Source organism: Larus michahellis, chromosome 1 (genome assembly GCF_964199755.1).
Source record: "Larus michahellis chromosome 1, bLarMic1.1, whole genome shotgun sequence".
Lineage (NCBI taxonomy): Eukaryota > Metazoa > Chordata > Aves > Charadriiformes > Laridae > Larus > Larus michahellis.
Window position 1 is genome coordinate 93,527,051 of NC_133896.1, and position 26,202 is coordinate 93,553,252.

The 26,202-nt window shown below is 39.5% G+C and overlaps 1 protein-coding gene across 8 annotated transcripts in view; it reads right to left on the reverse strand.

Annotated features, from left to right (window-relative positions):
* The window catches only part of STXBP5L (syntaxin binding protein 5L), a 205,921-nt gene that overhangs the window by 7,966 nt on the left and 171,753 nt on the right, over positions 1 to 26,202 (reverse strand). For 5 of the 8 annotated variants that reach the window (XM_074593571.1, XM_074593561.1, XM_074593551.1 and 2 more), the window contains 2 exons: positions 16,572 to 16,742; positions 565 to 804 (listed from right to left, as the gene is read on the reverse strand). In XM_074593571.1, coding sequence (XP_074449672.1) covers positions 565 to 804; positions 16,572 to 16,742 — 411 coding nt within the window. Of the gene's footprint in view, positions 1 to 564; positions 805 to 4,512; positions 4,612 to 16,571; positions 16,743 to 26,202 lie in introns of all 8 variants that reach the window. The other 3 variants (XM_074593588.1, XM_074593581.1, XM_074593521.1) reach the window with 2 other exon arrangements.

The following is a 26,202-nucleotide window of genomic DNA, read 5'->3' on the forward strand; positions in this document are numbered from 1 at the left end:
GCATCCTCTGATTTTTGTTGTTATTTTACTTTAAACATACTAAGCGCACACTGCTTCTCCTCAGACTTGACCTCTCCCAGCCCTCTGTTCTCTCTGCTACGCCATCTGTCACTCACTCAGCCAAGGATCTCTCCTGGTACAGCAACCTGCCAACATTTTTGTTTCCGTTCCTGAACTCCCTTCTGCTTCTCTGCAGCTTTCTGATAGTAAGACAGCCAAACTGTTCACAGCACCCCAGCTAGGACTGCATCAGAGCCGTACACGGGGCTGTAATTTCACAATAGGAAGGAACTCTGCCGATTTCCCTATTATGACAATAAACATGTAACTTTGCCCATGACACAAAGTAATCTTCAGAACTAATATAGCCAAAGGGACGCAGTTCACGGAGCTGCGAGTCTCTCACAAGCATCTTTACTGGCCGTGTGTCCTCTGTGTTGTGAGTGACCCTTGCTTGATACACGTATTGAGACATGTCTTCCCCAAAGGCCACACAAAGTCATGCAGTTATTCCCGCTGTTGTACCAAGACAGATAACGAATAGGAAAAGAGCTGCACTCTTACCACTTGGCGACACCATGACTGGCTCTGACTGCCGCAGATCGTCACTAGCAGGCAGATTAAGGGAGAGGATTAAGACCATACCAAGGCCCGTTCCAACCCAGAGACAGGGGGAGATAGCGGAGTCATTCTTTCGGGCAAAGGACTCCATGAAGTACAAAGCAGTAATTGTCTCCTTTGAGTCCCTGTCGATACTGGACACGCTGGAGCTTCGGGAACGGCTGAAGGAGTTTTCCCTATTTTCTGCATAAATAAATACAAGCAAACCGGCGTAAGGTGGCAATCCTAGAATAGGCACAAGCCTGCAGCAAATACAAACTCCCTGTAGAGTACAGAAAATACAGAGTTTTCGTAACCTGAGCAAACATTCTGATACTAGCACGATACCAGCTTGCTGCCAGTGTATAAATAAGTGTGGAAAATGCTGTCAGACCTCATCAGTTAGATCTGCATTAGAAATAGCTGCTTATTATGGAGATTAGCATAGACTAATTAGAATTTACAACAGCCTTAGCTCAAAGGACTTGTTCTAAATAGCATGAAATAATTTTAGACCCATATGTTACCAATGCATTTAAAATTAATCCATGTATCTCATTGCTGCAGGACACGAAGGGAGATGCCATTACCAACTTCACAGCACGCGTCCTTTGCTCTGCTCTTGCTTCCATCACTAGGACATTCTAGCACTGCGTTCACAGCCATCGTTTACTGTCAAGCTATTAACTGTCTGGGGAAAAGACACCCATTGCTAAACTGATCCCAGCATCTAAAATGTGTCAGGGTACAAATCAACTCTGGCTTCCCAGGGAGCCAAGTGAGAAACCTGCTCTGTGCCCTTGGCAAACCGTTCATCTTCCACCTAAACTTCAGCAGGCAACGGTGAGAGCCAGCTGCAGGCAGAGCCGTATTGGCCTCGCCGCAAATAAGGAGACACTCTCTGAGCTTTTCAGAGAGAAACAAGAACGAGCAGGGTCTGACTGCTGCAGGGCTAAGGATCTCCACTCTGCTTTGCCTCGTGCCAGGCAGGATGCGCAGAGCTGTGCGAGGGAGCTTCTGGCCATCGCAGGAACCGTCTGTGGCAACACACTGAGGCTAAAAAGTTACTGAAGAGTAAAAGGAGGCAGAGGGAAGAAGGGAGTAGGGCTGGCTGCTAGCACAGTCTTTGCAAAACAATTTGTGCCAGTGCTGCCGTCTACCAACCTGGAGTCAAAGATAGGGCTAGATCATTGGAAACCTCACATGCTCTTCTGCAGCAACAGCAACAAGAGGACCACGAGGTTCTGGAGATGGAGAAATAGTTGAAGCGATTGGACCTGAGATAAAAGGCTCACTTTGGAACCTACCATTATGCAATGGATCTGTGTGTGCTGTGAAATGATACTTCTTATAGCTCAGAAGAGAGTGCTGTCTCTTCAGAGCCAGTAGAAATGTCTAAAAAGAGGAATATTTTCTGCCATGGTTGAAGAATAAAATTAGAAAAGGACTTTCTCACATACTCCAACTTGAAACTGGGCTAAGCCTCATATTGTGTATATGGTTCCTGCTCTCCACCAGAAGCAGCAGTTTAGCTGGTGAATCTCTTCCTCAGACAACGTATTGCAGCATTGCATTCCCCTACCCAGACGACTCAGTGTAAACTGCTGAAATTATCCTCTTCACAGTAACTACCTGGGAAAGACTGGAGAGAACAATGGCAAAGCACTACTGGAACCAGAGCAAGCGTTACTACATCTGCCATCTTACGAGCTGGCACACAGGGATGGGTGAAGATTCTCCTGCTGCTCTTTTACGCTTGGCCCAGCTTCTGTTCTTTGAGGGCGTCCGTAAGTTGTCAAACTGGAGCTTTACAGGACAGCCATCCCTGGCACTTCAGTCCCACTCTCATGGAAGAGAAATTTACATCTACTTGAACTTCCAAGCGCCGCCCTCACCCCATTTCACCTTCTTCATGTAGGCACTGTTGTAGCTCTCTAGTTCTGGCTCAGTACTGATAAATACATCTGCATAAAACTGGGATTGTTTATTCATGTGCAAACACAGCTTCTAATACCTGCAGAATTAGTGTCTCCCATAACCCCAAGCACTTTGTACTTCTGCAGTGGGCTGGTTGGCCCAGCTCCTTCCTCAGCACAGTGACCGCGGCCAGGTAAAGAAGGCGAAGACGGCAATTTCAAGGCAGAGATCATCAGGACTGCACATATATATATATATATATATATATGTATATGTATTTCCCCCCCCAAAGGTGCCTAGTTTTTAAAATATGTTATTATGTAATTCATTTTCTCTTTAACAGGTGTATTAATATCACAGTCACTCACATAAAATTCAACTGTGGTGGTGCTCAAACTGAAAAAGATGTTGAAAGGACAAATGCAGTTAGTGTAGGCGACATACACGGAACTTAAAATATATAATGTGCCATTTGCATGTGTCATCAAGCTTTCTCCCTCCCTAAATTAACAAGAAATGTTCCTCACTCCTGTGCAGTACAGTTAACTAATACATCTTTGCAGAACTGACACTAACAGATAAAATCTTTGGGACACTTTTGGGAACATACTGTGCCATTTTCTATTAAATACACTACTCAAACTGCAACTCTAAAAACAGGCACGACACATGTCAAAATTTGATGTCATTAAACATATCTGAACAGCAAACCAAAACCTATGAAAGACTGCAGTCACTATGTGACTTTATTGGCTAGCTCTAAAGCAAGGTAGAAATCTCTCCTCTTCCTCGATTTCAAGATAAGATTTAGTTTAGGCCTATTCCCTGGGACTCCTTTCTCAAAGAGATTATACCCCAAATTCTCTATTTAGAAAGCACTCCATTGTATCCTAGAGAAACATAAAAGCACTTTCTTTGGGAAATTTTTAAAACTTGCCATATCCTTTCCTAGCATGATTGCTATGTCTTAAAATGATGCCCCATCTTCTAACAGTTGTCCTGTATGAAGACTGCCAATCTGTAGTAATCCTTAATCCAGTCGCCGTAGTCTGGGTTTTCTCTTACATTTTCCTTTTCTTGCACTGCATGACAAGCATAGCAGGAATGTCAGCTACCACATCTTTCTGCATGAAAGAACCAGAACCACTTCCAGGTACTCCCTGTAACCTAGGGTCAAACAAAGTTTATTTGGACTCCTTTTCCTTCGGTAAGGGGACAGGATGTTCATATGTGAAAGGCGGGTACCTTCCTGCTCCTCAGCTCTCTTTCCCTCTTCTCCTCCTCTGCAGAACATCCTGCTACATGACAGTTTCTCATATGTGTGCTCCTGCCTCTAAACTGCTTCCTGCTTTGAGGGAGTCCAGCATTCCCTTTTCTCTGAGGCACGTATCCGGCTCCCATGATCCCTCTCTGCTCCGACCCAGCCATCTTTTTCTCAGGAGACCATGTCCTTTTTCCTCTTCCCCTTGCAAATCTGGATTTGTTGGCTCTTCTTTTTTTCCAAATAGGTCTCTAAGCTGTTCCTGCAGCTAGCAGCAGAGGAGCCGAGAGCACCATCAGAGGGGTCCAGTGCCCCCTGAGAGCTAGCGAGCGACTATCATTTGGGAGATGCTGCTATTCAGACTATGAGCGGCTCTGAGCAAAAGCATTATTACCTGCATTCAGCGCCTTTCAAAATCCAGCATTCCATGGGTTCAGGCCACGCAATATAAACACTGCTACTCTCCTAAGAGTAGTCCTGCTTTCTTGAAGATGTTTTCATTCAGCCCTCTGTCCTGTGCATGGTTTGGGTTAGTGAGATGCACATGGACACTCAGGAGCCACCTTCTGATTGTTAAATTCCAGCTATGAGCAGCAGCATACAAGTAGAAGGCTTGTGATTTAAAAGTAACTGCAAAACCTCTAACTTGCTACCCACCTCACTGAACAGAAACACACAGGACACTTCAACTCACATGCTAGGATAAAAACGAAGCCAGTGCTTTTGAGTCTTACCTTTGTTCATCCATGTGTGAGCAGTATAGTGACGCTCGTCGTGTGAGAATGTACTGATTCCATGTAATTGCTGAAGCATTGCCCGTCTGGAAATGTAACCTACTGCCACAAAATCGCATGCATTGCAAAAGGACAAGAACAATTGAGCCAACCGTCATCATGACATTTATATGAAAGCAGCCCTGAGCAGTTAATTGTCCTAGTTCTTTTTCTTGCACGACAGAGCTTCCTGCTGCAGTGCACTGGTGTCTAGGAGAAGACTTAATTTAGGGTGGAGGGGGGATTCGGAGAATTTAAAAAGATAATTTGAGTAAACGATTGCATGTATTTCAACTGTCACCTTTACAGAGCACTTGCAGAGATTTTCTTAACATCCTTTAGTCCAGTGGAAATAAAACCGGAATTTCCTTACTTTCCTATGGAATTTAAAAAAAAAAGGGGGGGGGGGAGGATACTAATGAAAATATACTTATGGCACTGACTTGTGCATCTTCAGGGGAATGTTCTGACATTCTCTATGTCAATTTTATGTCTCAATCTCTATTCTCAACTGCAGCAAAGGCTTTGCAAGGGGAACACATCCTCACATCTCGTCCAAGAAATTGTCATTACGATTATTCCAAAATAATGGATTTAGCACGAACAGAGAAGCATAAAGTCCTTTTCTTCTTGAAGTTAGGAATCACTAAAGTAAAAGTATCACTTGTTACGAGGAATGAAAGTAAACTACCAGTGACAAAGATCAACATTTTCACTGCAAATGTTTACATTCATTACTGGACAGTTTTGCAACTGACTGTCAGTATCTTGAATGCTATTTATAGGTCCTTTCCTGCTTTTAACATACCAAGCAATTGATCTACTTATAAAACATACACTGAAATCGACCTTTTTTTTTTTGATATGGAAATCGCTACATTCTGGAAACAAAGTTAAATCTCCTCACTTGGAGATTTCTAAAAGTTTTAATCCCAAATATCAGGCCTAGCAGAACCTAACGAAACTGTTAAAACATTTTGCGGTTTAAGGAACATAATCTTAAAATTTTAAGAGAAATCTGTCACTTTTAAAATTATATCGTTAGGAAAGCATGCAGAGCTCTGAATGCCGGTGTGAACATACAGTAAAGGAATTATACTTCAGACATGAATTTGCACACAGTAACATCATAGAGACACAGAGACGGAACCATATTACTGACGGCAATGCTTCAGCAACACAGAGGAGAAAGGGGCAGGAAAGTGACGCTGCAAGGTTGTCACACATTTAAGAACGCCGCACGTTTGCTTGGCTAAGAACATCTCCAAACACATCGTAATAGCACCACTCTAAAGCTGCATTCCACATAAAGCAATTCACTAGAAAGCAGCAGAAGTTGTCTCAAGCACAAACAATGCGATAATAATCTGGAATTTTGCTGCGAATTATTTTCTGCAGAATCAACTCAAATAAGTTTCCCTGAACTGGAAACATTTTCAACATTTTCCCGACGTTGAAAAGCCTCTGAATATACTGCTTGCAGAGCATTCAAACCAGGGTGGCTACGTCTGCGCTTACACAGAGCTCACGCTTGTGGGATGCTTCACCCTCCCTGGAAAAACTGAAATGTTTTGTCCTGAAGTTGCTGCAGTTATAGCAGTGTAACCCGAATGGCTTCATGGAATTATACTGACACAAGACTCATGTAAACGATGGCAAATAAAGGCCTGAGAGAGAAAATAGATTCAAGTCACCAGACTTGGATCTTTGTTTTGATATTTCCAGAATATGGAAAAGTTCAGGCTTAGGTTTTATCTCAGAATGTTTTTAAAAACAGAACTATTCTTCATATTGAAAATTATGTAGAAATAAGCAGTTTTATAGAAAGACAAAAATGTGAGAGATCTTTACAGTAAGTACTCTATCAAACTTCCATATTCAATTGTATGAATCACTTCCCTTTACTTACACAAGCAAACTGTCTTCACATTCAGATCGCTAAAAGCTCAATTTGGATATAGGCTATAAGTTTGTGCATATGGTTTTTTAATTAAAGACATCACAATTCTCTAGAACTTAAATCTCAAACTAAAATATCCATTCTGCTGAAGCGTCTTTCATAACATTGATGGTTTGGGAAAGAATGGTATGTTGTATAACTTTCATATGTGGAAGTACCCAAGAATAAGGAGGAGAGAAAAGGCATTATAGAAGAAAAACCTTGGGTTCATTCAATAAAAAAGTCAAAATAGTTAATGTTATAATGAAGCAAGTGAAAGCATTTTAAAGGACTTTAAAAAAAACCAACCTTTGGAACAGCTATTATCCCATAAAATGAATAATCTCAGAATATTCCTATGCTTTTCCCTAATTCTCTACACACAACAGCCCATCACCTATTCCATTCTGCCACAGAGGTACCAGGAACCACCCAATGGCGTATTCCACTTCCAAAAATGTTTCAAAATTTATTTCAGATGTAGAAAAACAGTTTATGCTGATCTGAAGCAATTGCTAGCAAGCAAAAAAAATGTTAAAGTTGAGTATGCAGTGCAAAACACACTGGCCAAATTCAACACGCCTAGAGTACAGTGTGAAATTAGCTTAACTTGGAATCAAATCATCATTTAAATTAAAACTGACTAGACATTCAGTGAATGTAAGAAGAACAAAATTTTCATTTAGTTGGTTGTTTTAAAAACAAGAAAAATTTCCAGATTCCTGTAAGAAAACAAGTGGAAACTAACATCCTAGTAGAACCCGACAGACAATGTATCCAAGGAAAAACCAAACATGATCTCTGTGTAGCCCAACGGAGTTGGAATTTAGGCACCAGCAGCTCACACGCATCCATGCAAGGCTCTTCTCCATTTCTTCCCAGGCCTTTCCTGGCCATTAGACATGCTCTTTCATAAGGTACCTCATACAACCTCCCCCCACACTCCTTTTTCTAGGGACATGGGGCTCTATGGGACATAGGGACAATGAGCTCTGCTGTGACCAGATTTAGGCAGACACACACTTAAACTCCACTTAAACTTCTGAGGGAAACTAGTGGTTAGGTCTGATAAAGATTATGATTCAGTCTAAATGACAACAGCTCCACTGGCTTTTTGCAGTCTAGTGATTGTAGCACTTGGCAGAAAGTTGGAGGCTGTAAGCTGCAGACACAAATCAGTCTAAGAGGACCGAGTCCATCCATCCATCCATCCATTCATCCGCATCTGTGGCCACAAGGTATAATGAGGAACAGCATTCTTCCTGATTTCCCTGGAAGCTGAGCCCCTGATGCCCAGCTGAGAGGCTGAGCCTATGGTTTCTGGCTCTTCTGGTCCTATTTTTTATTTACTGCGGACCTAATATAAAATATGAACATGCTCTTGGGGACTTGAACAGCATTGCTAGGGTCTAGAAACTGGGCTCCCTCTTGCCATAACAACCTGCGTTTTATGCATGTCCTCTACCAGACTCCCTGGGCAAGTGGCATGCCCCATTTATTTGGTTGGGACATCCACTCTCAGAAGCACTCTCTCTCAGACTGCATCCAAAAGGGATAGATTGAAGTGGGTGAGCTGAACTGTCCCTTTATTCCTAGGACCAGTTGCCATTATTTTTGATGCGTCTGTATCACAGGCAGACTGGGTTTTGCCCCTTGCTCACCTTTAAAATCTCTCTACACCTCCTTTCAAAGAGGAAGTAGGCAAAGAGAAGTTTTCCATTTTATTTTATCCTAACTACAGTAGAAAACAAGCACATACTCATCTCCACCATAACTGAAAAAGAACTTAACACTATGGACAAGTCACTTCTGGAAACAATTATTTTCCCCTGAGAATAAGCTATGGATCTCATAGTTCAGCGTTCAAACTGAATACTTTGAAACAGATCTGAAAACCCTACAGAAAATGCTGGCATATCCTTCCTTGGAACACTTGCATTTTTGGTGCCAAATATTTTAGTACAGCCATACAGAATTTGCTGTTCAGAAATCTTTTGAGTTTGCAGTGCCCATTAGACCAGAAGTGCTGTGATTTATCTAAATACAGGAAAAATAATTTCAACTTCCTAATAACTTCTTTTTTATTTGAATAAAGCTTTCTGCAGTAAGAAACAGACTTTCTAGATATAGAACAGGTCCTCTATGCAACATTTTTATCTGCTTCTCTGCACAGACAAGAAACGTGATGACAAACTGAGCAGCTGGTGGAGACCATGGCTTACCATAGTGTCTCCAAGTTATTTCCTATTATACTATTCTTACTGGTACTAGTTACAATGGTGTAAGTTCAAATGCTAACAGAATTGAAATGATTGACAAGCAGAACCGCCACCATAAACCCCTCACTGAGAAATAAATTAAAACATTGCAAGCCAAGGGCTTTTCCATCTGCTATGAAAGCCTAGCTGTGAAAAGCCACGGCACTTAGGGGCCTCGTAAGTGTGGTCCCGTGACTGCTGTAACATGCCCAGCGGATCAGGTAAGTGTCGGCTTGGCCGGCTGCTCGGGCAAGGACGTTTACCAGAAACCACGCACTCTGCAATATGGAGAGGCATGGCAAAGGGAACGCGGTGGAGAGTACGAGCTGTTCTGAAAACCTGCCAGAGATGCAATAACCTCCTCAGAGAATCCATTTCGGCAGTTAACTACCCTGGTGATCAAAAATGAATCCTCTGCTGTCTCCCTGAAGCTGTGCTTCTGCCTTAGTAATTTATGTCCATTACATCCTGTCCTTTTCTCGGCAGACGCGGACAGCGGGTTATTCCCTTCCTCTCTGCAGTACTCTGCCATGCATTTGAATCATTTTTCTAGATCAAACAACCCGGTTGCTTCTCTCTTTCCTCGGAGGCCTAGGAACCTTTGAAAACTGCAGTGATCGTCTTCTAGGCCATCATCACTTAGTTCACATCCACACCCAGCCTTCAGACCCAAGAGACTCACGAAAAAAGAAGACAATGATAAAGACAGAACCCTCCCTCTTCCCCACCCCCCCACCTCACCGCATGGTAAGGAAACCTACTTGTCACATTCACTCATCCAGCCCACAAAGATGCGATGTGCTATGCATACCGCGCTGCTGCAGACAGCGTAACAGCAGAGCCGTAACTGACAAGAGAAAAACTGATATAAATTGTACAGAAGTCACGTAGGAAATACTGCAATACACAGCACGACCTCAGCTGAGTCTGGTTCCTCAGGCTGCGAACTTTTTATAAGATAACCAGCATCATATTTTCAAGAACCTGGCTGCAGCCTACTGGACCTGCAAGAGCAAATGTCAGCCCTTCTCTATGGCTTTACACGTGTATTTACAGGCTAATACTGATTGAGGTACAGATCTTTGGAAACCTTATTATAGAAACAACAGACCAAAGTAACAGGCAGACATACACACACAGAAAATGATTGCAAAATTTGATGAATCTAAAAACCAAAGCAAAAATCTCAAAAAACTCAGCACCCTAGAACACCAAAACCTAAACCAAAATCCATCAGGAAAAAAAATCCAGAAGCCTCTGCGAGGCTGTCTACAAACTTCTTATGGTGATCCTCTCAAATACTTCTGAATAATAAAAGAAGTTTAAAGTATTAGTACATACCAAATACTACCATTTTCCAAAACAAATTGGACAAAATCACGCAAGGGACAAAACAACTTATCCTCCAAACAGTTTCAGTCATTCTATATGCAGATGCAGAAGAAAAACTTCAAGTATAAATGTGTGCTGGATCTATTAAAATGGAAATTGTATTGTCCTTGCCATGGAATTTTTTATAAGGTTATTAAAGATAATGACTAAATATTCTTGAGTGGTTCGTTTTGCCAGCTCACAGTGACATTTCAGTTCAAGTGCTCAATATCAAATTTTAACTACATATAATCAAAAGAGTTAATCCAAAAGATGAGGTAAATGCTGAAACTGAATTATTTCAAAGAAAAGCTAAAGCAAATGCAAATGCTAAGAGCATTTCTAGAAAATTACAATGCACAGCAAATCCTTGTTAGCAGCACTAAGATGTCAATGGCCTTTCTAGTCTCGGGTGATTAAAAACTACAAAATGGGAAATAAAAATAATAAAAAAAAAGAAAGTCAGTTTTCTATCACTGCTGGTGGGAGAAAATAGATTTCCAAACACAACATTTCAAAGGAAAAACTCCACTCTGCCTTTACTTTCTTCCTAGGGCATATGATATAACTACATATGGATGTGCATATACAGAATGCACCAATTTCTGTGTGAATGTGGGCAAAGAGGCAAAAACTGGCAGAGTCTCCCGGCACAAGCTCTTACTGGCAACTTGCAAGTCATGGCAGAGTGAACCTTTTGGAGAATGCAAAGTGGCTTAAAAAAAGCAGAATGCTTGAGAAAAGCAATAACCAAGAAGTATCAAATCTGAAGGACTTCTCAGAATTAGTTATAATTTACTAAAGCAAAGAGGACTGCCTGCCAACATATGTATCTGTGCACACATCCATATACCCACCAGCTGTACAACTATAGCCACACTGAGTTCCCTCCCCCAACAATTTTATTTTTATTCTTTAACGTCACTGTTTTCTTTCATTCACTGTGTTCTTTAATCTAAAATCACAACTAAAAAAATTGATCGAAATACAGATTTTGTTTTCCTATGCACAAGAAGAGCAGATGTTTTGGTCCTACTCCTCTACACTGAAATTCTTGACCAGGCTGGTATCTCTGCTGGTCTAGAGGGAAAGGGGGCTTTAATGGGTTTGAGAACTACGCAGTATTAGCTCTTAGACCCAGACGGACTGTTCTGGGGCTGTGCAACAGGACAGAAGGCAGCCAGGCAGGGGTACACACTTTCACCAAAGCTAAACAAAAGGTGAGTATAAGCCCCATTTCAATGTTTCTGTGAGAACAGCTGCAGACAAAATAGTGGCCAGTTGGAGCCCAGAGCTGGAACAGACCAGGACATGATCGGTGCAAAGGGCTGCAGCCTGCAAGGAAATGCACGAAGCTTGGAGACAAAGCACATTCCCTTTCTAGGTGGGACAGAATCTCTGTAAGGATTTTCTTGAGTAAGAACAATTTGCACTCCTGTATATTTTTTATCGCTGTTGATATTTAAAGGCACAATGTTAACTTGACAATAAAAAATGTCGTTTATACCCTGTGCAAGAAAGCCTTATCAAAAAAATGTAATCAGTAACTCCTAAAATCTCAAAAACTTCTGGTCAAAAAGGACTAGAAGTAGTTTAGAATTTAGAAGTTCAATGATGGAATTTCCTATATTTTTGGTTTTGTTTATAATGCAAATAAATTCTTATGTTATTCCAAGGAAGAAACAGCTTGCTTAAAAGTATGTGAAAACAAGACTGTTTAGAATCAATAATATGCTATTAAGAACATGCAAAATTCTAATTTCTTGCTACAATTAGATATAGAATATTGAGCAACTACAGAATTTATTAGTATAGCTGTGAGAACATGGCACCTATGAAACCGGAAGATATTACAGGACAATATCTAGTATTTTAAATAGCATACATGGTATTTGAGAAGAGCTGTATTAAATGTCTGGCTAATTATTGACAAAAATATAACCATAAGAAGCTATGTGATCTACATACCAGTGTTTTTGGTAGAAAAAAGCAAACAAGGCTTTGAAACTGAAATAGCAGTAATCTTTAGCTTGGAATAAAATCTACTTGAGTTTAAAAAGCCTTAGAGCTTTTCCAGTTTTTCCAAGTTAGATGAGGGTACTGGGAAAGACATAGGTTTAAGCAGTAACAGTAACCATGCAAGCACTGACACCACTCCTCTGCTACTGTTACTTGGCTTTTTAATTATTCTCCTATAAGTGTGGAAGAAATATCAGCACTTTATGAAACTGAACAAGATGCCCCCCCCCACCCCTACCCCCCCATTTTCTTCCTATGATTCATCAGTGCAAAGAAGTTCTTCAAAAATGCTTTTCTATATCAGGAATCCTTCTGCACATATAAAGAGGTAAGAGTCAGCAAAATCTTGACAATCAGCTAAAAGGAATGAAGTCAGAAGAATTTATTGTGTGAAAGTTGCTTGAAAATACACTCGATGAAAATGCTGGAAATACAGTTCCTATTGTACCGAAAGATCAGGTTTAAATAAGTAGATTTTGAAATCCAGTGTGAGAGAGGAAGACTGATTTATTATTCTAATAGATATTTTATGATTAGTCACCAAAATGTATAATCTTTTTAATCAAATCAATTGGAAGAGGTAAAGAGCAGGAACTGGAAGTATTATTAAAAAAATCTCCAAGTGCCTCAGAAACAGGCTTAAGAAAAGGTAAGAACCATCTACCCACACACAAAGGCTTTGCTTTTTTTTTTTTTAATGTATAAAAAGTGCTTAATACTACTGAGATAGCAATCTCTAATCAAAATTCTACTCAGGTAGAATAATAAAATCCTACCAAATGCTAACCTGAAATACTACCTCTCTAGCAAGGACACAAAAATATGTATCTTGATTCATCACATGAGAAAAAATATATATATAAAAAACTAATTTCTTGTGAATACATTTATTGTTTATTGCAGCATATACTCCTAAGTAGCCAATAAATTCTTAGCACAGAGAGGATTTTTTTCATTTTATTTTGTAACAGCCCAACCAGAAGGTTTTCATCAAAGCCAGTTCCACATTCTAGAGAGAAAGCTTATCTATTCTTTCTCAAACCTTTTAGCTTCTCATCTTCCTTCTCCCTCACTTTCCTCTGTACCCACAGCCTAAGAATCGTTCAAGGGCCATACCACCTTCCACTATATTACTTAGTATAAAAACCTTCAGAAATAAATCAAACCACTTGCCAAAACAGTATGCCTAGAACTTCAAGATGCATGTAGAATGGCGGAATGTCAGTCATTCCAGACAGATCAGTTAGTAGAGCTAGAAGTCAAAAGACTAATACCACAGTGTCTAAAAAAAGTTTAGACAAGCTGGACAAGCAGGCTTTGATTTAATGTGAGAATATAAATAATCAGAAAATTATTTTAGTCTATAGACCTGCTGAAAGGCGACTTGTACACAAACCGACACGCTCAAGGACAAACCCAAACCATGCTCCATCACATTGCATGTTAATATAAATTACTCTAAAGACTACCTGGGCCTGGCCATTTCCTTGACCTTATTAAGAGCTGTAATACAAATTCAGTGACACCACTGATACTTTTAAATAGGGATTTTTTTTTTAATGTCATCTGCTTGAATTTAGTCCGTCTCCCTGAAAGGAAGTTAAATGACTATCTCTAGAAAGAGATATCCTTTAATATTAAACTTGATAGGTACTATAATTAGTGATGAACGACAGAAACTGAGTCTTTCATGATAAAGAAAGCATCAAAAGTATCACTGTATTACTAAATACTTTATACGCAAGGGTCAGTAGGACCTTGGGGCGTTGTCAGTTCTGCCTGCCAGTGACCCTACTTACTCTGGGAGGATGGGAGGCACAAAGAAAAGAAGAGCAGCATAAAAGAATTAGGTAGTACCGTGGCCCTGTTATGTACAAGCAGCGCTGATATTGCAGCACTATCTGCATACAAGTATTCCAGAAGAGCTCGGTACTACATAGGATGAAGAAAACCACACAGCAATAGAAACCACTGTGGCAGTGATATATTTTCCACCAAGAGATATTATTATATGACAATGGTACTTACCATATTTGTAGGTGCATAAAGAGAGGTAGATGAAAGGGTTATGTTATGATCATCAACAATAACTAATGAGGAGGAAACCTGGTGATTACGCAGATGAAAACTGCCCTTATGTACAGGAATTTATAAACACCTCAGAGCTCTGTAAATCTGCTTTAGTACAATGTTCACACAGGAGCCATTAATTAATCCCAGTTAAAACCAAAATTTGTAATAGGTTTAGTATTTAAACAGGATTACTTCTTACAACTGATTGCTGAGGATTACACTTTGTCATATGTTACACAAAGCCCACGATGCGATTTAACATTTTTTCTGTTCAGCCTATGACATAATCTTTGAAGAGTCCATGATGTTGTAACATTCTCCTAAAGGAGAGATGGTTGGGTGGTCACTGAAGAAGCAGCAGTGTTGGTTGAAATGTGACTGCTCCCAAGTTTTGACCCTGTTTCTCTGCAGAAGGTTAATACTTGTCTAGTAAAGTCAGAAAAATAGATCACATGGGCGCTTCTCATTTGCTCGAGCGCAAAGGGAGCTGGATAGTGTAACCCAATATAGAAAGCTGTTTACGCTAAATGTTTCTGTACTTAAGCAGAAGGGGACAACTGAAAGGATCTGTCTTCCACCAGTATCTGTTCTGCTGTGATAGCCTCTGACGATGGGAGGTGACTTCTACCAGAGAACTGATGACACTGCTGGAAGATGGTAACACCTTCATTGAGTGCAGCCATTTTGTAGAGACCCTCTGACCATGCTTTGCTCTGTGTCCCATGGAAGAATGTAGGCAAATGCTGTTCTTAAATCAAATGGAAGGAGCTGCTAGAGGACACTGCAACAGACTTCGGGATATCAGCCCCATTCCGGTCAAGAACATAATCTCAGAACCCTCTGTGCCAAATGAGGATGTTTTCTTATAGGGTCTCACACACGTAGACACAATTTTTCTGTTGTGTGATCCCCACAGTAGTTAGAAGAAAGGCCAAAAAAGAATTTACCATTTTATGTTATCATAAAGAAAAAAAATAAATCAAAGATTCTAGCAATTTGCCACTAGTAACAAAGTTATTTGCATTAATTCACATTAAAAATACAAAATTAGACACCTTGAGTGATATAATTTCCCTTGCTCCGTCTCGATTAACGATCAGCAAAATTAGGGAGTACTGGTTCCAGCTGTAAAGAACTTCTGTGCTGCAGACACCTTTGCAAGTGGGCAGGTTAGGATACAAATGCTCCTTGCAAGACAGAGGATTAGGGTCATGGTGTTGTCCATCACCTATCACTTACAGCATCACAGGGGGTTCAGGCCATGCTATGGCCCAGACAATAGTCATAGAGATCATTATCTCTTAGGCCCTTAGGAAATACTTCTGCAACTTGAGTAAAATTAAAACCTGGATTTTTAAAAGAGTTAATTGTTCAAATTAAGTATTTTATTATTAAAATATTAAACCCTACGCTTTTTGTTTAAATATTATTAAATTTTTACCTATTACTAAAATTGAATATAACCAACACTACGGTCCTACCCCATTTATTTTGATGTTATTCTGTTTCAGTTTTTGATAGACTGAATCTTTTCTGCACAGGCAATGCATTGTCCTATTGCAGGAACAGAGGGGAGTTGGAAGCCTGGGAGACAAGGGTCAAGGATACCAACAGCAGAGTGCGAGCACTATCAAGATTGAAGAAAAACACTACAGCTGAATGCTTCTGCTTAAACGATCTGCAGTGAAATAGCTGGCACTGCTGAAATTAAAATGGGTTTATTCTAAGTTTTAAGCACAAAGTGTTGCCTTGAGCGGTCTACTTTGTATCTCTCAGTTTCATTGAAACTCTGCACTCAAGCAGGTCAAGATTTGAAGACTTTTTTCAATCATTAAAGCAAGAAACTTCTTATAAATAGAAAAAATTTATTAGATTATGGGCTATAATTTTACCATAAATGGTGGCCAGGGACTGTGGAATTTTATAGTCTTCAGTACCAATAAATAAATAAATATACACATGCAAAGCCTGAACTCACATTCTAAAAATATCTTAACTCCTTTTCAGACTTGGTAAGTAGAGACAATGAGAGTTTAAAACGTTAGTAATACTAGCTGTCACAAGAACTGTACATAAGCTGCTATGAACAATTGCTTCTCCAGAACAAAGCACCCGATCCATACAGGTGGGGAGTAAGAGTTTGGCGAGGTTCAGCATACCGCATCCCTAGGCAGCGCAGAGCTCAGGAGCAGGCTTGTTAGTAACAACGCTAACACACAGGGGTTTGTTCTAATTCTACACAGTCAGATGAAGACAGCAGTTCAGGGCAACGACTCGGACAGGGATCATGCTAAACTTATTTGCTTTCACACCCGGTGAGAAACTCAGGAGGACCTAGCGAAATATTCACTGCCACCCACCTTCTGTGGTGACTGGGAGAGAAATCTCCATGCAGGCTGCAGACTGGGCTTTTCTGAAGGGGGGCCTCCCAGGCCCCCGCCGGTTTGCTTTTGAGACATCTGCGCTGGAAAGTCGTTTTCCTGAACTGCAGCTCTGGGATGTCGGACTTGTACAGTGGCCATTCACGTGATCTGGAAAGCGAATGCAAAAAGTGCTAGGTGAAGTGCCAGCTCCCGGAAATTCAGAATGGAGGAGAGATGTACGCTCTGATGTTTAAGAATGGGTTACATCAAATCTTCTGAGAATAACTACTTATTTGTTTTATCAGCCCAGCATGTATATGGAAGAATATCTCCCCATATCTTTAAGGTATACTTTGAAAAAAAGCAAGGGGCATAGAACTGGTACGTGTTCTTACAGCTGCAAATCCCACAGCATTTTGTTGACCTATGTGAACAGGGAATTTATCAAGATACTGCTGGTAACACTGCCATCCCTGATGTTGTGTCTCCTAACAGATGCCAAATAAATTTGAAACCTATCTTTCATTTTTGTTCTTATAAAGAACTGCAAGCGTAATTTACTACAGGATAGAATTTACAGCTAGACATCTACCCTACCTGACTTGAAGCTGCACAAAACAGGCATCTAACTGCTGCTATTTGGGATAATTACAAAACTAGCCATAACATGGCTAAGTATTTTATTCTTTATATGTCACAAATAGATTTATTTTATTGCTAAGGAAACTGACTGCTGAACAATTGATTTGTCTGCTACAGATTTAAAGATGCGAGGCCAAGTCCTTGAACCCCTGCTACAGGCCGTGGTCCATCAGCAGAGCGCATGCTGCCGTCTGATGGGGTGAGAAACAAAACACGGCTGCTTTAAACTCTGCCTACATTCGTCTGTTCTTCGTTACTGGCAACAGGTCTTTAAACCACAACAATCCACTGATCAAGGCTTAGATTAGAGTTCAGAGTGGGTTGGACTGGACTAGAAAACATTCACGCGATGTATTCCTTCCTCTCGTGTTGCATAAGACAACATGAGAAGAATTACTGAATATGAATTTTCCCCTCACCATATGAAAGGATGAACACCTAGGTATAATTGAATTATTTCTGGTCAGCAGGTAATTCATACTTAATAATTTAAGTGAGCAGCAGGTAATAAGCGTAACAAAAATTCAGACTTATGCAAGCACACTGAATATTTCTATTCAAAACTATGGAAGGTCAGTACTATAGGTAAGGACAAGCTTGGATTTTCTCCCTTCATTTTAAATGTCAGGTTATTTATATCTGAGAATTAGATTAGTCTTTAATATTCTGTATATGAGTATCATATTTGGTTAACTCTCTTTGATTTGTATTGTATCCAAGGAAAAGATGAATGTTAATATACCAAAATAAATTTGTTTCTTGGTTACCATGACATGATAGCTCCATTGTACATAATGAAAAGCTATTTCTATATTTAGATAATAAAACAGATTCTATACTAAGTAGGGCATATAGTGTGCAGACTACATTATATGTAGTCTTCCAACACGTAACTCGTGTCCTTTCCATGTGAAAGCAGTTCAATCTTAATGAACAAAATTGGAAAGAATTGTTTAGAATTACGGTTTAGAAAGCAATTTAGTCTCTACTGCATATCGAGACAGCTCTGTAGGAGACACAACTTTCATGACTTTTATCATGTTTCTTAATACATGGCTATTAACTAAGCTAACAACAGATATAAAACTGATGTGGATGATTCATTCAACTTATAGTTAGGGAATTTTCCAAAATATGCTGGAACTATTGATATATTTCAGTAGAAAGTCCTTTGAGACTGGGGGCTCTGTTCAAGGGCACAGGCTGACTGTTCAACCTCAGCAACAGACACATCCTCATCCAGCTGCTTCCTTTCTTCAGGATTCAGTTTGTGTGAAGGAGTTTCAGCATGATATCTAATTATCTCCAGGGGGGAATCCTACGGAGTGGTGAGGAACATAACAGAGTAAGAAAGAATCATATTCTATAGAAACATCAACAACATTTGTGAGTCCCTTTCCCTGAACATTGTACAGAATGGGCACAATTCATCTAAACCCCCATTCACATTTAAGACAAATGCTGCTGTTTCTCTTGTTATGCTTGCTTGTCTCAGTTACCTTCAATGACCCAAATTAAACAATCAGTAGGATCTGGGCACCTAAATCCCTTTGGATGTTTTGACAATGCCTTTCTGAATAAGCAAAGCCAGTTCCTGCATAGAAAAGAAAAGCAGGCTTCATCCTAGAAGATGCAGGTATATCCCTTCAAGTACTGAAGTTGGTGAAATGTTAGTGAGTGCGAAAACAATGACCGTAAGAGAGATTTTAGTGATCAGCTACACACTTTTCTATATTTTAACACTGCTCTGTTCTTCTGATTAGGTATGACTATTTTTAAAAGTATACCTCAAGGAGCAATGCAGCCCTTCGAACCGTAGTAAAAACAAAAAGACACTGTACAAAGAGTAATAAAATTATGGGAAAGTATAACTGCAACGTTTCTGCAGAGAAGATGATAAGAATCAAGCAGATAAAGACCACCCAAATCTACAAGAAAATCCTATGTGTGTATTTTAAAAATTAATTTATCACGTTTTTTACGGTATAAGCTCAGTGACGCAAAACGCGTCTAAAGAAAGGTTATGTACTATTTAAGACAGGGATCTTAATCATTGCCTGAAAAAAAAGAAGTGTGCAAGAAAAGTGGTAATAAAAAACAATACTAGTTTCCTACAGCATACTTTCTAAGGGAGACTGAGAATCCTATCACCCTTTACCAAAATGACTGCAATGGTTTACCAGCCCTCTGAGACCTGTGTCACCTGATCCTCCTCTACCATGACAGATGTCTTCCAATCACCCCAAAGAACAGCTAGAGGAGACTTATAAAAACTTGGCTTTTTTTCCAGGTTTGTTCAATTTGTAAGGAAGAACAACATTTTAACTTTCTTCCTTGCTGGCTTACTGCTTTTGTCATGTGGTCCCTGGGGCTTTTCTCATGTCAGAAATATTAGCTGATACCGAGCACCAGTTGATATCGGAGACATTAACTTTGGTACTTAAGAAGCAGTGCACGGATTGCTCTGTGCTGTTGATGCAATAGTGCAGCAGCTCCTAACTCTCTCTTCTTCTGGAGAAGGCAGAAAATAGTTGCTCAGGGAGACAGCACCGCACAAAAAGCCCCCTTCTCTTTTGTACCCTTTCCCACCACTGCATTTACCATCGCCTCCTATCCCTTCCCATGGGTGCTGCTGCCCATGAGGTCAAGGGAATTCACACTCTCTACTGCCCCTAGATTCCAGCAGCATGTGCCAGAGTTACCAACGCACTACACTTGGGCATCCTGGCTCAGCGGAGCTTATCCTTGGAGCAGTCCCCAGACTGTGTAACAACCGTCCCCCTCTGCCAGGGCAGCAGCCTTTTCTCCTGCTTGTGGACAGTGAACTAAATAGCCAGGGCTCGGTTTGTAGCTATTCTGTTCATTAATTTAAAAACGTAAGGCTCATTGAAGCCATTGGAAGTAATCATAGCAGACTACTCCATGTGACAATACTTTAGTCCATTTTATACTAATTTAACTCCACTGATTTAATAAAGCAGATAGCAATAAATTGCATCTAAGATGTACTAAAATGTATAAAAGAGAAGTTCATGACATAAAATTCTATAATGTTCACCACATGCTGCTCCTACAGTGCCGGTCCTAATTGTTTGCCTTCATCTGGGCTCATGGCGTTACCCATACGAATTAAAAATGCTTTAGCTATCCCTGTTAGCAGGCTGAACAGTGGGACAAACGGTAGCTCCCTTCAGTGCAGTGTGCACCCCAAAAACCGCTTAAGAAACAGAACTGTGCTGGATGGAAGGCCAGTGTGTCACAAAAAATACTAGTGAGACGATGAGATTAAGAACTGAAGAAGTAACATTAGTTTCTGTGAACTTGGTGAAACTACTGAGAGATGCCTTCTGAGAGAGGCAAAGTGCAACATGACAGCTGCAAGTCTGCTGGAGAGCCTCAAATTCAATTTTTTTTTTTTTTTTTTTTTTAGTATTACACAGACAGGAAGCATATTATATATACACATCCTGATTTTAGTTTACACACAGTAACACATATGCGTTACACAACTTGTCTTGTCATACGAACAACCGTTTTAAACTACTTGGTGACCTCTGCAAAAAGCAAAAGGAACAAACAATTTACCAGTGAAAAGCAGAACCCTTGTTAAAACCAAATGTATTAAAAATGTCAGTAAGAAAGGAGAAACACGCATTTGCAGTTGCTGCCTAGAAAGTTGTGTTACACTAGACATAAATACAAAAAAAAAAAAAGACCAACGATTTTTTTCAGTTCCAACAAAGGGATAAATTCAGACAGAAAAACTAGCTGTTTTTCCAGTTCTTACTAATGATCTAAGAGAGGCTGAGAACAAAGGAATTTAAATATGACTAATTAGAAGCATTATAATACCATCCTAAATTGTAAGGAAGTAATCAATAAAAGAGCAGGCAAAAGGACCAGGGAGAGATGCTTATGGAGCAGAAAGGACCTGAAAAATGAGTTCCAGAGAATCTCCTCAACAAATGTTGAGGAATACAATCTTTGCTGTTAAAGGGGGGAAAAGTCCATCTGGTTCCACTGGGGGATTTTTGTGTATTATCAATAAATTAGATTTTGGGTAATAATTATGGGTGTGACTGACCTTTTTTCTTGAAACAGCAAAGAGATACACATTTAAATAAAGAAAAAAAGAGATTTCCTAACTATACAAATGGCCCGAAGAACATCCTCAGGTCTGCATGTAAAATAACCAAAATTTGTGTAAAAGTAGTGTGATCGTTCATTAGTGAGAATATAGACTGACAGACACCTTAAATTTTTAACAAAATATACTTAAACCAAAATCCCTTACAAAGTCAGGATCACAATTTTCTCTTGGTGCAGTTCTGTCAACCAGGCAAGAGAGGAGCTGTTAGCCCTAGCAGAAGAGGCGAGTATAGATGTACTGCCAGCAAAATTGTATATTTACCATAATGTCTTCATCAGTTTGAAGAGGAAGGATGAATTGCCCTGTTGACATACTGCTAGTACATTTAGGTCCACACTAAGAGTATATAATGTGCTGTGACTGTAATATGCTGCCTATGTAATATAAAGGTATTGTTATTATGGTAATGAACTCCTACCATGTGCTTGATCCTAGATATCATAATTTTTTTGAAAACAGGGTGAACAGATTTATTATTCAGATAAATGAAATACTGTGAAGTGGCTGAAAATCTTAAGCGTGTTGTCACTGATAAAGGCCCTTTTAAAACTAGCATTTTTGCCTACAAACAACGAAACCAAAATAAACACTATCCAAATGAAGAACATTAAGAATATATGTCATAATATCACCTCTACATTATCATATGTGAAAAACCAAACTTGGCAGTGCAAATCTAAAAGTAAATCTAGCTTTGTTCCCTGAGAACAGCGGGAAAATTTTGGACTACTTGGATCTAACTCTGCTCCTCAGATTCCTCTGCTGAATTTCTAGTGATCATGTAACACCACACTTCTGGACTGACTGTCTCAAAAAGTACACAGCACTCCGTATGCCTCAACAGAATAACGTAACACAAATTGTTGCTATGCTTTGTGCAATAAACAGGAAAACACAGACAGAAAACTTAATTTAATTCTGAAAAATAAGCATGAAACATGATGCATCCCGAGCTGCACAGAGGACAACACTGAAACATGCAAGTTGTGGATGAACCACAAGACCATCTAGGATATCAACAGCTAGCCCTGAGCACCCCTTATTAGTATTGCCTCTGCATCTTCAAGATGGAAAAATCTGGCTTTAATTCTCCATTTTTGAAAATGAAAAATTCTTCAAAGCAGTTGGACTTGAAACGTTTTTCCAACTTGAACATGACAAACGTAAAGCATGACACATATGAACTGGAGACTTTCTAAACAAAACTCCACCTTTAAATCTTAAATGAATGAACAGAACGTAAGGTAATTGCAACAAAATTGTTTTTAGTCTATTCTAATAAGATTCTTCCAGATTCTTCCCGATTTTTCCAAAAATCATTGCTTTTAACTAGAGGTAAGAATGTCTGAAATAATTGAGCTAGCACCACTCCATAGATACTTGTAAATACTCAACAGAAAAAGGCACAGACATGGTCAAATAAGGCATTCCAAATATCATTAAGTTTACACATAATTTTTGTGCAGCAATCAAACAACTCTAAAAAAATTCCACATTTTTCCAAATTTGTTAATATTATGCATGGTAGATTTTTGACAGATCTCATAGCAGGTTATTGTAATAAATAAACTAGCAACAATTGTTCATTCTTATTTCAATGTTGCAAAACCAAATTTTACAGTTGATAACTTCTGATTTAGAGTTCTTATTTATCCTTCTTTTGTTATCACTGGTTGTCAAAACAATTGTACATGGAAAACAATTATTACTTTCTAAATATTCTTCTGCTTGTACACACAGGTGAGCTACTAAGACTTCGGACGTCGCCTGAAGTCCAAACAAGGTGACAGAATCATCTGTCTCACGCCTGAGTCTCTGCCTACAGATGACCATCTGTGTGAGAGCTCAATCCCAATCCAAGTTACTTACTATAGAGGACCTCTGGGTCCAGGCATGTCTGGTAAATCTATGCGTAGCCCCAGATTTTGCCTGCTGGAAAGTATTACAACCTGAGAAGTGTACAGAGACCACGGGATGGAAGAATGTGTTTGCATTGCTTGAAAGGAGTGGAAAATGACTTACCTTGCAGAGTCCTCAGTAAGGAACTCTTCAAGTAAAAACAGAGAACTTAGGAACAGTGAATATCTATTGCACTGTGAGCCTAACAGTTGCATATCATTTTATTATTATCAGCTCTTAAATGTATGATCTTTACTGCTTTGTTTTGTTGTTTCAGCAAACAAATTTTACTGCCTTTCCTTCATGACTACATTTAACTATATCAGTTATAAACATTTTATTTATGGTACCATTTTGATAATTTTAAGCACTTACCTTTCCTTTAAACTACTTGCTTGTTAAACCTCCCACGTAGATCAGGGTTTTTTCGTTTGTTTGTTTTTCTTTTTTTTTTTTTTTTAATCTGGAAGCATTAGAAGTCAGAACGCAGCCCCTTTCTCCCTTTGAAATATAACCACACCCCATGCCTATTATGCCGTAATAGCTGACAGATTTAACCTGCTGATCACCTCTTGCTGCTTTTTATTCTGGTTATTTGGACTGGCAGAATGCTGATATATCTGTTAACATAGGTTCTCTTTTAAAAATGTTTGACCATAAACCTTCTCTTATTTAATTAAGGAAGAAAGCAGTGCTGTCATACACTTGACCTTCAGCAGATGAAAGAGACTTTTGTCTAGTAGGGTCCTAGCTACAGAATATCAAAATCCAAACCTGAAAATGTGAAATTGCAGAGAGGCCAAACGTTTAAAAACATTTCTGTAACAGTGAAAGCCTTTAGTACAACCCACAATGTTTTCCATCTTAATACAGATTAAACTCGCAGAAAAAAAAAAAAAAAAGGCAAACTGCATCCTCCACGGAATGAGCGAGAGCATAGCCAGCAGCTTGAGGGATGTAATCCTTCCCCTCTTTGGTGCTTGTCAGACTGCATCTCAAGTCCTGTGCTCGGTTTTGGGCTCCCCATTACAGGTAAGATATTGACATACAGGAGTGAGTTCAGCAGGAGTCCACCAAGCTGGTAAGGGAGCAGGCACACATCATGCAAGAGGAGAGGCTGAGAAGTGGTTTTTTTTCAGCCTGAAGAGAAGACAAGACTCAGGGCAGACCTTATTGCTGTCTGCAACTACCTAATCTAAGGTACTAAGTACACAGAGAAGACAGAGCCAGACACTTCTCAGAGGTCCACAGTGATCGGATGAGAGGCAAAGGACACACCTTGGAACATGGGAAATTCTGGTTAGATATTAGGAAAAGCTTTTTTCCTGTGTGGATGATCAAATACTAGAAGAGGTCGCCCAGAGAGGTTGTGGACCCCCTGCCCTTGGAGGCACTCGAGACTCAACTGGACACTACTATCCTGACCTACCTGGTCTAACTACACCTGCTTTGAGCAGGGTGATGGCCTAGACAACATCTAGAGGTCCCTTCCAACCTTAACTATGCTATGATGCTAACTACAAGCAGAGTTCAGGTGATTCTTCAGTTCAGCTGGTATTTTCAGGCTGAAAAGTGAACAGAAATTACTCTACTGTCCTGGAAGGAGACACACTGGACAGTCCATAAAATTCTTTGCATGTAAAAATACATACCATTTTCAATGTATATTGCCAAGTTATTAAAGAGAAGCATTGTTAAAGTTGGATGTCTGAATTGCCTTTTCTAAAAACATCAGACCAAGGAGGAAGCCAACTCATACAATTTCAAATTTTCTGAAATGTTCTTTGGCATTGTAAATGGAATCACAGATCCAGAGCCATAAAAACAAGTACAGAATGCTCCACTTAAAATCTACTAGTTTGTACAATGCATCAGTAAGCAAAAACAGATTAAAAGCTTCAAAATGTTGCCAGTGTCTAATGTTTGCTGTAAAGTACTTTGAAAGTGTAAATCAAGAATTGCTATAATCCCACTCCTCATCCTTAAAATAAAAATGAGGTCTCCTTTATGATATCCAGGTACTGTTTCATAGGCTTGGGAGCACCCAGGAAGTGACACTTCCCTTGCAATGAACTACAAAGGCACTGAGTGGTGGATGTTTTCATATTATAATTCTATTATGATATGCATAAATCTTTAAGGAAGAAAAATCAAACAGACTCCACAACTTCATACAAAATGGACAAAATGGAATACAGAGATACAGAGTTATAATCAAAGCTTCTTTGTCTGACCCCTATAATTGTGTTTTATGAAGCCAACTTTCAGAATTACAGTTTTTGGGTCACTGCATCAGAAGACATTTCTCAAATCCTTGAAAAAACCTGAGTTTTGTCTAGTTTTTCGGTGCTGTATAAAATGGGAGACCTGGTAAGGTCTTGGTAAAGACCTGGTAAAGAATTCATTCACTGCCTATAAATACCCGCGGAAACCGTAGGAAATTATATAAATCTTCTGAAGATAACATCTTAGCATGAGGAAGCAAAAGATGTCTGTCTCTACTTGCATTTTCTTTTGTTCTTTGGCTAATAAAGTCTAGGTGATAGCATAAATTCACACGGTGAAACCATCTGTTCACAGGAATTAAATAAAAATTAGCAGTTACTGAGTATCTCCACCTTTAGTTAGGACTTCCGCCTAGCTCCCTGTGATCACATGGAAACTTTGAGCAGATGAAATGAGCAGAAATACTTCCAAAAAACCCAAACAAGCTGATGCTTAAAGTGGCTACTGAAGCAAAGTTAGAAAACTCTCATATAAAAGCAGTTGTATATGTCTGGATATATCCCAGATTCTCCATTTGATTGAATTGGATTAGGATTATCCCCATAATGGAACAGTGCATGGAAATGTAGATGATCTTTTCATAAAACTTTGGGAAACAGTATTAGGTTCAAAAATAAAGACGATACTATCATTCAGAGCTGCCTTCAAAGG